At 33.5% G+C, this 14,433-nt stretch overlaps 2 protein-coding genes across 2 annotated transcripts; both read left to right on the top strand.

The window, feature by feature from the left end:
- The first annotated feature begins 1,700 nt into the window (after positions 1-1,700).
- Positions 1,701-3,627, top strand: LOC116122141 (pectinesterase-like). The gene is made up of 2 exons (XM_031408050.1): positions 1,701-2,710; positions 2,809-3,627. Exons 1-2 carry the CDS (start codon positions 1,762-1,764, stop codon positions 3,498-3,500), a joined length of 1,641 nt encoding a protein of 546 aa, XP_031263910.1. The 5' UTR covers positions 1,701-1,761; the 3' UTR covers positions 3,501-3,627.
- Positions 3,628-5,405: 1,778 nt separating this feature from the next.
- On the top strand, positions 5,406-8,085 carry LOC116122160 (CRIB domain-containing protein RIC10-like). The gene is made up of 5 exons (XM_031408070.1): positions 5,406-5,733; positions 5,979-6,097; positions 6,177-6,274; positions 6,391-6,484; positions 7,481-8,085. Exons 2-5 carry the CDS (start codon positions 6,040-6,042, stop codon positions 7,684-7,686), a joined length of 456 nt encoding a protein of 151 aa, XP_031263930.1. The 5' UTR covers positions 5,406-5,733; positions 5,979-6,039; the 3' UTR covers positions 7,687-8,085.
- Positions 8,086-14,433: the final 6,348 nt, after the last annotated feature.

Raw genomic sequence — 14,433 nt, 5'->3', positions numbered from 1 at the left:
GGAGTATTGGGATACGTTTTCAAAACTATTAATATTTTTTAAAATAATAAAAATCTCTCAATTATTAAATTTATGTGTTAAAATAAATGATAAAAAACTAATTTCGTAAATTTATAATAATACAAATTCTAACAATACACTAACCATTTATTAATAACAGAAAAAATATTGTTATTTTAAAGAATGATGAAAAAAAATTCTTCTACATCAAAGAGGAGGAAGTCGTGTCTTTTAACTCTTAATGTAAATTACAAATTGAAATGGAAATCGCAATGTTTGAGATAGGGGTAGATGAGTTCCCATATCAACCACATAATTTTCAAGCCCTAAAGAATGATGACTCCAGCTAATGGACAAAAACTGTCCACTTTATTTATCTCTAAGAAAGAAAAAGATGTGAGGAATACAATCATCACAACGCCATGCTTTTCTAGATATGCTTTTACCATTACGCTTCCCCTCGTTGAATTAATGTACTCCATTTGGCCCCAGATTAAGCAGGAGGAGCCTCGTTGTATCAGTTTCGATCTCATGCCCCTCTATGCCCCCACTAAAGGCCTCAACCGGACCACCATTATGTTATATAATTTCCTCCAAAGCCTCTCTAGAAAACTGTGAAGCTGAAACACCTTTTATAATTTTCAGATATAATTATTTGTGTTCATACGCAAACTTCTAATATTTTACACGAGGTCTTATTTTTCATGCAATTCGTAACAGGAATTTTTCTTCTTTTTGAAAAATATCAATCTGGGGATGAAATTTTGAAAAAAGTATAAAAAAAAAAAAAAAAAGTATGATAACAAGTTTATTCCATGTTTTTCACTTGTTATAGTACAGTGTGAAACTATGAAGGGAGAAATAACTTACAGGAACCAAACAAATATCTTGTTAACGTTAGAAGACCAATGAGATTATTATCCCTTGATCAAAATCCAAAAATGTCTTTAACATAAATTATTAATTTTTTATTTACATTAATTGATCAAAATTGCCATACTATAGTGTGAAGGGAGCAATGGCAGCAAGTTTCTCCACCACCGACAAGCTTAAATGCATTTCAAATATAATAACACTATTTATTGGGACAACTAAAGTAATCTCTTTGGTTATAGAAAAGGGTGAAATTATTTTGACTCAAATCTTTAACTTAAATTATTAAATTTTATTTACAAAAATTTGAGTGTTGAAATTCTGACACGGTTGCATCAAAAAAAATAAGTATCTCATTGACTTGTTTTTTAAATCCATTAAATTAGCTCTTAATTTACTACGAACAAAACAAATAACTTATTAAACGTTGGAAGACCAAAAAGATGGTAATCCCTTGACAGCCCTTGATCGAAAGCCAAAATTGTCTTTACCTTCATCCAAGGGCTAGAAAGGAAGGTAACACTTCTCCTGTGAGATAGCGAAACTCCTCCAACAAAAGCTGGTTAGTGGGACAAAGGGGCCAAATTAGAAAGCTAATTGCTTTCGCTTAGTGGGCTATCTTTTATTGACTAAACGAGAATGGCTGTGTTTGTGAAATTGGTGGCTATGATAATTGCCCATTATAAAGCGACTTTTGAACTTTTGTCTAATAATTAATTGACAGCTCAATTATTTCAATTTGACATTTTATAGTTTATACATTATCGACATTGCTTTTGTGCTGTTTTCCTAATTAACAAAGCCCTCTTATTTGCTATATTAAAGGGCAGAAGTAGCACTAAAAATCCCAACAGTGCGAAAAACATTGAAACAATTGAAAGTTTGATCATGGCATCAACCCATGAGCCTCTGCTGGACAAACCCAAAACCTCCAAAAGAAAATTTCTTCTGCTAATTTTCTCCATAGCTACTCTCATTTGCTTAACCACTCTATATACCACACATTCAGTCCACCTCAACTACTTAAATCCTCCTCCTCTGCACCAAATTTGTGCCAAAGCGCACGATCAGGCCTCATGCTTAGCTATGGTCTCAGAAATAGCCTCAACCACTGCCATGAAAATGAATGGTGTTGATCTTTTGGAGTTCTTCCTTAAAAAATCGACATTAAACATTAAAGATACTATCAAAATGGCAATTGATGTCAACCATCGGATCAACAAACCCAGAGAACAAGCGGGGTTGATTGATTGTGTGGAGTTGATGGAGTCATCCATTGACAGAATCACGGACTCTATCTCAGCTCTTAAAGCAAGAAAGTTTAATTCCGATGCAGATGCTCATGCATGGCTAAGTACCGTTCTCACCAACCATGTCACATGTTTGGATGGCCTTGAGGGTTCAGCTCGAACCTCCATGGAGCCAATGCTAAGTGACTTAACAACAAGAGCAAGAAACTCTTTAGCCATTTTTGTCAAAATTTCACCTTCAAATACCGAAGTTATCCACCCAATAAGCCAGAAATTTCCATCGTGGGTCACTGGAAGGGACCGGATGCTTTTACCGGCTCTTCCTAATGAAGTAAAAGCTAATGTTGTGGTGGCTAAGGATGGGAGTGGAAACTACAAGACTTTGACAGAGGCCGTGGCTGCAGCACCAGATAAAAGCAAGAGTAGGTATGTTATTCATGTGAAGGAAGGGACATACAAAGAAAACGTTGAGGTGGGAAAGAATAAAAAAAACATTATGATTGTTGGAGACGGAATGAATTTGACGATCATAACAGGTCGCCGCAATGTGGTTGACAATTATACAACCTTCAATTCGGCAACTGTTGGTAAATTAAACATTCCTTAATGCATTATTTTAATTTATTTATTTTGGATACTTATCTTCTTTAGTCATGACTAATTTACCATTTAATCGACAATGAAGCTGCCGTTGGGGATGGATTTATAGCCCAAGACATCTGGTTTCAAAACACAGCCGGGCCACAAAAACATCAAGCGGTGGCACTCCGTGTGGGTGCTGATCAATCTGTCATCAATCGTTGCCGTATTGATGCTTACCAAGATACTCTTTACGCCCATTCAAACCGCCAATTTTACAGGGATTGCTATATCACTGGCACCGTAGACTTCATATTCGGTAATGCAGCTGTTGTGCTCCAAAACTGTAAACTTGTACCAAGAAAGCCCATGAGTAATCAAGCCAACATGGTGACGGCCCAAGGACGGACTGACCCACACCAAACCACTGGGACTTCCATCCAAAAATGTGAAATTATCGCAAGCTCTGATCTTGAGCCCGTTAAGGGCTCGATCCACTCATATTTGGGCCGTCCATGGCATGCGTATTCAAGAACAGTTGTTATGCAGTCTTATATTGGTGACCTGATTGCTCCAGCTGGATGGTCAGAATGGGACGGAAATAAATATTTGGACACATTGTACTATGGGGAATACTCCAACAGAGGACCGGGTGCTGGGACGAGCAAGAGAGTGAAATGGGCTGGTTATCATGTTATTACCAACCGAACGGAGGCCGAAAAATTTACAGTAGCGGAGCTGATTGGAGGAGGGGCATGGCTGAAATCTACTGGAGTTTCCTATACAGAGGGCCTGTGAAGTGTATCACAGTGTCACCTACTGTTTGCTACTATTTAATATGAATAAAATCTTGAGTGTTGAACACAATAATTCCTCTTATACTTTGTAATGCTTTAGGTTTATAATACAGTATATCTATTTAAAAGATGAGTAAAAGTTATCATAAGATAATGATGATTTTTATTATGCAAATATCTAATAGAATGAGTTTAACATAGAAGTACTTAAGACTGATAATATATCACAAAAGTGTTATGTTTCATATACAAACTTAATGTCACTTACATTTCAGCACAATATTATATTCTAAAGTAAGGGTATGAAAAAAGATGTTTTCTGAGAGAAAATTATAATTTATTTGGTTAAAAAGTTTATACAACAGTATTTAAGTCTGTCCAGTATAATCTCTCCTTTTTTATTTCCAGAGATCATGCCTCCTGTATATATAATTTATAACATAATGTATAATTAATGTAAGATTTTCATCACAAGCCAAAACAATTTTTTAATCTACTTTTGTATAATTTGCTGGCATCGCAACGACATAATAGACAGATGTTTGAATTGTCGTATTATAAAAATAATGTTTAGATTTTATTTTATTTTTTTATCTAAGTTTTGGATATTGGAGGTGACCAAACAATTTAAATAGAGAAATTCATATATGAAAGTTTATTTGGTATGAGATGAAATAAAATATATTAGACAATATAATATTAATTTTCACGCGGTTAAATAAGGATATTGATTATGTCATTCATTTTTATAGTAATTTATGACATTTTAAGACTGGAATAAATTATTCAACAATTAAAATAAAAATTCTCATATTATCTCCAATTGATATTTACAGTATTTTATCTTATTAATTTTGATTACAAGATCCTTTACATTAATCAACACTTAACAATAATACATAATCAATAATAATATGTATTATTAAAATATAACACAGCATTGACTTTCGTTAAATTGGAAATAGTTTGTGTTCATCTGTAGCATCATTAGGTTCTAATTAAAATAAAATAAAATAAATAAAAAAGCCAACTTGCATGATATGATTCTGTGGAATCCAAGTTTCAGTTGCTACAAGATCCATTTAGTAATAAACACATTTCTGTATCTGGTAACCCCAAAATTTGGAAAAATAATCTTTTGTTTCATTTCGAGAAACAGCTAAATGAACGTGCCTTCAACGACTAAAAATCACAGAGCATTTTAAAGAGATTTGCCAGAGAAGCATGGGAATTAGATTGGTGTATGATTTCGTCACAAAATTATATTAATAAAAACATTACATAAATTGTATTTCATGTTATAATAGAAATATTCAAAGAATTTGATTATTCATGTGGATGAGTTGGTAGCACGAAATATTGAACACAATGTCTGACATTTGTATATGAAGATTCATTCTGTTATTGAATCCATAAAACCAACCATTTGGGAAGTATTTATTAAATACAAATTGAATTAAATTATAATTACAACTTGAGAAAATTATAATTAAATCAACCATTCTGTTATTTCATGAGATACTTTAAAAAAAAAAACTATTTTTCAATTGAATCCCAAAAATGTTTTATAATACAATTTTCCTCAATTTTTTGATCGAATAAAAAATTACATTGCGCATGTATTTAAATGTAACTTTATGTTAAAAAGTGGTTTAATTAACTAAAAAAATGCTTGTTTTATCTCTTTCATTTTAATAGTGTTAAATTAAACAAGCTTAAACTATTAAATAATTAAAAAAATGGATATTTGTTCTCTCCTCTGATTTCTAGCCCGCATTCTAAGAGAGTGTTTTAATGTATATATATATTTATCTGGAAAGTAATGTGGCTTGGCCCTTAATAACACAGACATAAAAGAGAGATAAAGGCTCAACAATAAATAACCCACACCCAACCAACCACAACACCACTCCATTTGTTTTGTCTCGTTTCTTTAAACTCTCTTCTTCTTATCTGTCTAAGTTCAACCTTCTTTCCTTGTAATGGTTTCATGGCTCCCCACTTTCTTTCTCTTAAATCCATTTATCCTCTTAATATCTTCTTCTTTTTATTAAATCTTCACACCTAACACTCACTCTCACATTCTCACACCACCGCTTCTGTTTTCCCTTAATGGGTTTCCATTTCTTTTGAAGAAAGCTTTTGCATGTGAAGCCTTTTAGCGCATAGTTGAAGAAAAGAAGCCGCTTCACATCTTTCGTCTCTCTTCATTCTATCTGCCATTTTATCTTCAGGTATTTTATAAAATCATTAATATTTTTTTTTTCTTTTTCTTTTTAATCTCAGTTTCAGTTAGATACCAATCTTCTTTCACGGGGTAAACAGTTTCTGATTCACGTGTAATTAGTCTTCTCTTCTATGTTACGCAGGAGCATTTGTCTTTTTGTATTAATTGCTTTTGTGTCAACAATTGTTAAAAACAAAAGAAAGAAAAATCTATATCTGAAGTAAAGACAGCTGCTTTCTTTTCCTTTAACAGGCTGAACGATAATCTCAATCGATCTCTGCACGTTTCATAGCTGTTTCCTTCAATCTTTACCATGGGAACCAAAATGAAAGGCATATACAAAAGTTTCAAATACATTTCCCAAATCTTTGGTAAGTCTCTTTGTACATTAATTACTGTTTGTTGCTTAATTTGTCCTGGTTTGAAGCTAATAGATGTGTGTTGTTGTAGTTGTAAAGGAGCGAGAAATGGAAATTGGTTATCCAACAGATGTTAAACATGTGGCACACATAGGTTGGGACGGCCAATCTGGTACTGCACCCAGCTGGGTATGTAATGTAGTCCACATTTTTTGTGTTTATTTATGCAAAGATTTTAATTTGTGTGTTAACTTGTTCACATCTTAAACAATTGTTTTTCTGGGTGGGTTATTTAATTTATGCAGATGAATGACTTCAAGACAGCTCCTGATTTCTCAACATCAATTGGGAACTCAATGGACTCTAGTAATATGGCACTTTCCACATGGTCCTCCCAAGGCATGTTAATTTTTACTTTACCTTTTCTTTTCTCTACTTTTATTTATGCATATTACAATAACAGACTAGATAGAATAGGTTAGATAATGACAAGATTATGTTCAGAAATCTAAATTATACATTCAATAAGTTATAACCATATGAAGTTTTCTAAGCAAGACAAATGCAATAGGGCTTCTTCACGAGTTAGACTATTGAGGGGAATTGTGTATTATTGTTATCATAATATTTGTTGAAGCTAATTTAGCAAGTAATGAAAAGTTGTAAGGTTCTTTTCCCCTAAACGAGCAGAGTAGTTTGGCTGTTCTGTCACGGGATAACACTTTTATATAAAAAGAGGGAATCTATGGACTTATAGCCTAAACTAAAGACATATTTGGGCGGTCCAAGCAAGAAAAGACATGCTTGGGAGAATGTGATTCGGATTCTTGTGACAGTACATCAATTGAAACTTCCTATATCAAATATTTTAACGAGGTTCTCAAGTAATAACCATGTGTTTCCTAAACACTCTTCCGCTAATAAGCTTCAATCTTGTTCTCCTATGGCTTACTGTACTTTTCTGATGATATTATTGCAAACAGAACTAAAAGGTGTACAATCAAGGATCCAGAATATTATAAGTGATCAGTACCAGGTTTCCCTAGTGACATTTTAATATATTGCATACCCATCTACTGAGTGAGATTTACTTTGGTGGTGGAAATGATACTAGGGATCTCTGTCTCATCCTCCCATAATGCATCATTAGTTACAATTATGAACTTATAACGAATCTAAAACTCTTGGAGCACTTGTTTGGATATTTAGCGATCATCCTTATGAAGTCTAGTCAAGAAAGAATTATGCTTGTAAACTTTTATCAATGTTCACTGGAAACACCACAGAAATGGCCTTATGATTTTTAATTATCATGGAAATACTCACAATAATATGCACATAATATTTGCAGTGCTAACAAGAAATACTTACAGCCTTTTGTTTTCTTTCTAACAGATTTTGAACAATCAATGGGAGGACAACCGGCATCTGATATATTTAAAGACATTCCACCTACAGATCTTCCAAATATTCCCAAGAAACAGAAGCGGAAAAAGAAATCATCAACTTCCTCTCCCTTGTGTGGGTCCTCTAGATCTTCCCGAGCAGCAAAGTCTAGGACTACATACAATGAAATGGGGACAGCAAACGTGCAAGTATAGAATTTGTGTCTGATTGTTAGGTTCATTACAGACGTCTGGTAACTACTAATGTGCATAGCTAATACTGCAACTGTCCCCCTTTCTTTAAATGAGATGGTTAGAAAGGCAAGAATGAAGAAGTTGGAAAATGAACAAAACTTTTGTGTAAATTTAAAGAAGAAAGGAAATTAGCTGGGGGACACGAACACGTTCAGGGAAGGGAAGAAAGGAATGATCATTGTTCAAGAATGGTACTAATTTAGACAGATCTGAAATTTTTTTTTTTTTTTTTTTTTTTGTGGGGAGGAATTAATAAATATGTAGAGATGTGGATTGTGTGCTGGTGAGAAGTTTTGGGAATACAATTTTATTGGACTTGAAAAAAAAAAAACGTTGGGTAATTTTAATGAACAGTGTGAATGATGACTGATTTAGATGTTTCATGACAGCCTCGAAAATTTATTGGAGTGCAAGAATGTGCAGTATATACGTTTCATTTGCAGTTTCAAATTCTTGAACATACTAGCATTTATATATTTCAGCCACTACTTGCTGGGTTGTCTTATGAAATTCTTGACCTTTTTTCTTCATTTCAAATTTATTTTATTGTTATTTGCTGGGCTGCGTTTATCTTCTAACTAAATTGGTGCAAACACTGTTACAAAATTCTAGAAATTAATATCTAAGTTTTCCTTTTGCATGAGAGATATCTATATGTATTGCCAATGTTTTGAAACCTGAACTGGGGTGCCAAGAAATTAATATCTAAGTTTTTCTTTTGCAAGAGAGATATCTATATGTATTGCCAATGTTTTGAAACTTGACCTGGGGTGCCACCCGGCCAAGGGGCCGGGTCTAGGGTTGACCAGTCCAACCTGTTAAATCAGCAGTCTAACCTGAGATCCAAAAAGTTTGAAATCTTGCAAAAACACCTCTGAAAAATAGTTAGTCCCTATAAGTTTGAAATATTGCAAACACACCCCTACAACAGTTAAGGTTTTGATTTTTTTGGCCACATTCTAGCTGACTGCGGCGGCCAAAATTCAATCCAACACCACCACTTGAGCCACCGACTTCCACTCTACAAAACCCCTCTACCCCCGACACTTGGTATCCCCCCGGGTGGTCGTGGCTCGCGTATTGGGTTGATTTTTTCAGCTAATTTCAACGTCCAAAATTCAATCCCACACCACCCCTTGAGGCTTGAACCATCGGCCTCCACTCTACAAAACCTCTCTAACTCCAGCACTTGATAGCCCCTCGTTCGTCAACGGTCAAATTAGGGATTTGGTGCACAGTTGAAAATAGTAAACTGTACCAGAGAGTGTGCCAGTCATCGGTCAGACCGGTTTGACCAGTCAGTTCGGTTCAGTTTTCAGAACATTATGTATTGCTTGAAACTACAGAATTCTAGGGGTTCCCTCTATAGTGAAACTGTTGCCTTTGCAACTTTCACTCGTGAAAATGATTCCATGATTCTTTGTTCTCCTTAACGTAAACTCTGTTGATCAAAATGGCTAAGTCTAAGCTCTGATTTGATGAGATTTCAAAAAATACCAAGGATGATGTTTGCTCGTGGGCTTGTAAAATGTCCATAATATTATTGCTACTCTTACAAAGAGGAATACAAAGACAAACATACAAAGACAAATCCTACCCTTAATCTTCATGATTGTCTTTCTCTCTCTCTCTTTTTCCCTTTTTTTAAGGGTAGGATTTATCTTTGTATGTTTGTTTTTGTATTCCTCTTTGTAAGACTAACATTTCTCTATTATTATTATTATTATTATTATTATTATTTTGTAGTAGTGTTATTTGAACCCTAATAAATCTCTTTTGAAGTCTCATATTAAATAAAAATCATTAAATTATATTATCTTCCAAAAAGACCCTTATCTTCTCCTTATCAAACCTTTAATTAAGTTTTAAATGATTCAGAAAATATAGCTTTAAATGATTCTAAATAATATCAAATCCCATCATTAACAAAATTTTGTCTAAAATGAGAATAAAAAATCACGATGGATAGAGAAAATATTGCAAAATCACAATTAATTAACCGATGTAAAGAAATTGGTTGTTTATACTAGGAGATAAAAAAGAAAGCTATGAGATTAAGGCATAATTTGATCTTTATATTTTATAGATTCTAACAAACCAAAAACTCACAAGATTCAATGGAATTTGTTTGGTTTAGGTAGAGATTTTTTTTTTTTTTTTTTTATTATGTCAAAATTTATTTGCATATGATGTTATTTAGAATTATAGATTTGCAGGTTAAGATAATTGAGGACGAAGATAAGGTTAATATTGGAATAAAGTGTGAGTTTAATTTTGTTTGATTAATTTAATTTAATATGGGGCTTAGAAAAGGTTTAGATGGGCTCAAACAACAACACTCTTTATTTAAAGGGGAGCTATTAACACCTTACTAATGGACTAAATAAGGGGTTAATTTTTCAACCATCCTTGAAGTTTCAAAAAGTAAAACCTAGATGCCAACTTTTGGGGTATTATAAAAACCCACCCTCAAGGTTTTAAACATTATAAAAATACCACCCACCCCCCCTCTTTTTTTTCCTTTTCCCTTTTCTTTTCATTTTTAATAAAAAAAAATATTAATTGATTCAGACTAATTTTCAGAATAATGATTCTAATAAGTAAACAAACACATATTTTGTTTTTTAATCCAAATAGGATAATAGAAAAATGAATCAAAAGAACGAAACAAGCAGGGGCTTTCATTTTTACAGGCTTTTGCTTGTTCTTTTCTTGGAAAGTGGATGAAAGTCAAATTTTCCCATGGTTAGTCATGAAACTTAGTAACAGTCTCAATCTAAAAAAATTAATGCACCTAAGACCACCATCGCCTGCCAACAACCACCGCTGACATTGTTGTCGGTGGCCATTGGTGTCAAAATGATGCATGACCGATCGGATTTGACCGATGCATCGATCTAGCCATTTTCGGCCATATCTATTTGGCCATTGATGATGACTAGATTTTGGCCATTAATGACGACCAAATTGCAACCGTAGATCTGGCCGAAAAAGGTCATATTGGTGCACGACCAGTCAGATCCAACCAATCATGCACCATTTCGATGGCTGTCGTCCAATTGTGGTGGTCGACGACTGGCTGTCCCATTGGGTGGTGAAGTGTTTTTTATTAATTTTTAAAGTTTCATTGTGGGGGGTGTTTAGCTGAATTGACAAATTAGGGGGTTAACAAAATATTTTCAAAAAATGTAATAAACAACTATTCACATTATATCCAACTCTGATATAATTTTCTGATATTATACCAAACACATTCTTAGAATCATATCCTATTCGATTTAATCCAACTCAACTTAAAATAGTTTTTCAAAATAACATTTTTCAAATAATATACCAAACAGGCAAAGTTTCAAAAAAATAAATAAATAAATAAAAAATAAAAACTCACTCTCACCCAACACTCTACTACTGCAGGGGGAAAAAACAACTGGCGACACAACCTCCCCCCAATCTGAACGCACCCCACTGTTGCACCTCCCAACTCCAAAACCCCTCTCTCTCTCTCTCTCTCTCTTCCNTGAAATATAACGCATAGCAAAAGAACAAATCTAATCATGCAAAGTAAGAGTTACAGTTCTCAATTTTTCCTCAAATTAGAACCACAAGTGAGGAGGTCCTATATGAATGCTAATAAAGCAAATGGCAGTAACTGAGCCAGAAAAGAGTATTCATAAATCTTGCTTCAATTTTAAAAAATTTAAATAAAAAAAAAAAAAAAAAAAAAAAAAAAAAAAGCGGAGTTTGACTCAGCAAGGATGACTTGGATTGCAAGTGTGGGGCTACAAGATGGGAGGCTGTAGTTGGAATGGGGATGAAAGAAAAAGAAAAAAAACTAGTTTTAATTTTTTTTAATTTGGAAAAAGATAAGGCTACAAGGATAAAATGTCATTTTATACTGTTTTATAACAAAAATTGTAATGGAAGTTGACAGAAGGTAGAGATGGCAACGGGTCGGCCCGGGTTGGGATTGGGTACCCCTTGGCGCAGGCCCAAAACCGACCCCATGACCTTGGGCTCGGGCTTGTTGCGGGGATGTCGCGTAATGCCTAGGCCCAGCCTGACAGGCTTTTTGTGACTCCCATCCCGGCCCATTTTAATTTCTATAATTTATTTTTTCATGGGCAATCTTTGATATATTTTTCTTTGTCATTCATATTAACTTAATTAATAGGATCTCTTTGCTTTAATCACTATATTTTTTGTGAATATAGATTAATATGGTGGACAAGAGATCTTGGGTTTGACTAAAATCGCAATTGATTGTTATCAAAAATTCATTTCAAAATCATAATCAAATAAAATAAAATTTTAATTTTTTTTTAAATGATAAAAAATCAGGCCGAGCTGTCCCAAGCCTAGCCCGTACCAGGGGAGGGCCCTAAAACCATACCCAGGCTCGTGCCCTTCCCCGAAAACAGTGGGTAATGCCCGATTCGTACGGGCTGGGCCGAGCCAGGTACCCAAAAATTTGAGTACAATTGCCATCTCTAACGGAAGGGTAGTATCAAACTAATTTCCAAAATATTAGGGGTGGCTTTCAGAAAACACCCAAAGTTAGCATCCAGGTTTAGTTTCTGAAACTTTAGGGGTGGTTGCTGCAGTTAACTCACTAAAGAAGCTCTATTTCTTAAGATACCCCATTTTATAGTTTTAAAATTATTATTATTTTTATATATCTTAAAAGAGCTAACATTTCATTCATTTCATTTATATTGTATACCCCTGTCATCATTATTCCTAAAATAAAATTTTAGATAATTAAATTGAAAGTTCAAAATAATAATAATAATAGTTGAAAAAAATCCTTAAAAATAATCTGAAGAATATAATATAGTTAAACAACACAAAATATATATGATATTAAAACAAATACCAATATTTTGAAGAAAAATATAACACTAAATTTATATGTGAAGAAATTAAAAACTTACAATTTTGTATTGCTCTTAACATGATATATCCCATTGCAAACCTTCTTTGTCCACTAAACTATCTTTTTGTTTTAAGAATGATTTGAATAGTATAAAAAAATTAGGGTTTATGAGATAATAGTAGCGTGTTAAAACTATTTGTAAAGAATAAGAAACTAAAATTAATTTTAATAATTTAATATAGGAGATAAAATTTGTTGAGCCCTCATTTGTTTTGATGTGCCAAAACTAACCAAAAAGTTGATTGGTTCTCTAACAAACATGCTAAAGTATGATAAGAAATCATAACTAGAAACAAAATGCACTTTTTCTTTTTGGGTACGACTATGTAGGACAAAGGAATGACCGTTCATTGTTTCACAAAGTTGCCCAAATGCATGTTCCTCTTAGCATGGCATCGTTCTATATGATCGTGCTGTTAGAGTAAGTGTCCTAGAGCCAATCAATTTTGTAGTATTGACTCTTTATAATAATGTTTATTTATCAATAGAAGACATTTTATTCTATATCGTGTAAATCATAATTGTATGTATTGATATATGTCCTTAGGATGGCACGTAAAACCGTGACGAGGGTATCAAGTGTTTCAAATCTTGATAGTGAGAACCCTATGATCACATATGGTAGCCATTCCAAAAATGTTCGTAGCCCTAGTATTATTCTGACCAAGGACACATATAATACGGTAATGTTATCATAGTGTTGAATGACCCTGTCAAAAGACAGTTATTAATCTCACTTATCAAGGTTATTTGTCGACAACCTGGTGTAACAAATGGGTATTTGTTGTAGGCAAGTTCACTGGACAAACCCACCAAAGGATTCCATTTGGATGGTAATCCTAGTGTCTATGGAATAAATCCTCTAACGGATGGTGGTGCATATGATCCTTAGACTTGAGATCACGAGAGCGTCTTATGCACCAATTGATATAGTTTGACACTAGCCCAACGTAATTCTACTCAGGACTATTAGAATAGTTGTGATTGGCCACATCAAGAAGTGTATCAAGACTATGGTGGATCGACAAAGGATTCATTACTCTTGGGTACGAGAGAAGTGTCTCACTGTGCAATTAAGTAAATGACAATGACAATAAATCTGTGACCACAACGAGATTGAGTTGTTGCTCAATCCAATTTATTATTTCGGTCATTGGTCTAGTAACTTAGAGTCTGTTTGGCTGAGCTTATGAAAATTAGCTTATAAGCAGTTAGTGCTTATAAGCCAATTTGAGTTTATAAGCATTTGAAACTTTAAGTAGTTATGTGTTTGGTTAAAGTATTTATAAGTGATTGATAAGTAGTTGACATGTTTGGTAAAATGTAGCTTATAAGTACATTTTATTATTAAAATGACTAAAAAATGTACTACATTATTTTATCAAATAATAAATTATACGATAGAATTTTAAAACTAAATAGGGATAATGTGATAATATACTTGGTCAAACTAGCTTATAAGCAACCAAAAAAAAAAAAAAAAAAAAGTACCTTCCCCCCAACTTATTTTTTTGGGCTTATAAGCCCAAAAAAAATTATAAACAAATAAGTTAGCTTAATTTTAGAGCTTATAAGCTAGTTTGACCAACTTATAAGCTCAAACAAACACCCTCTTAATACAAAGATATCTAGGATATCTGAGGATGACACTATTTCTGTACCTCGGCCTTGGTAAGATAATAGATGATAAAAAGATTTGATTACATGGTAACCATATCGTTAATAGGTAGCTATTTCGCTGAATCCAAATCTATCAAATGGCCATGATGCCTTCC

The sequence above is a fragment of the Pistacia vera genome, unplaced genomic scaffold (assembly GCF_008641045.1).
Source record: "Pistacia vera cultivar Batoury unplaced genomic scaffold, PisVer_v2 Contig1020, whole genome shotgun sequence".
Lineage (NCBI taxonomy): Eukaryota > Viridiplantae > Streptophyta > Magnoliopsida > Sapindales > Anacardiaceae > Pistacia > Pistacia vera.
The sequence above is the reverse complement of the archived record's forward strand: the minus strand, read 5'-3'. Positions and strand labels throughout refer to the sequence as shown.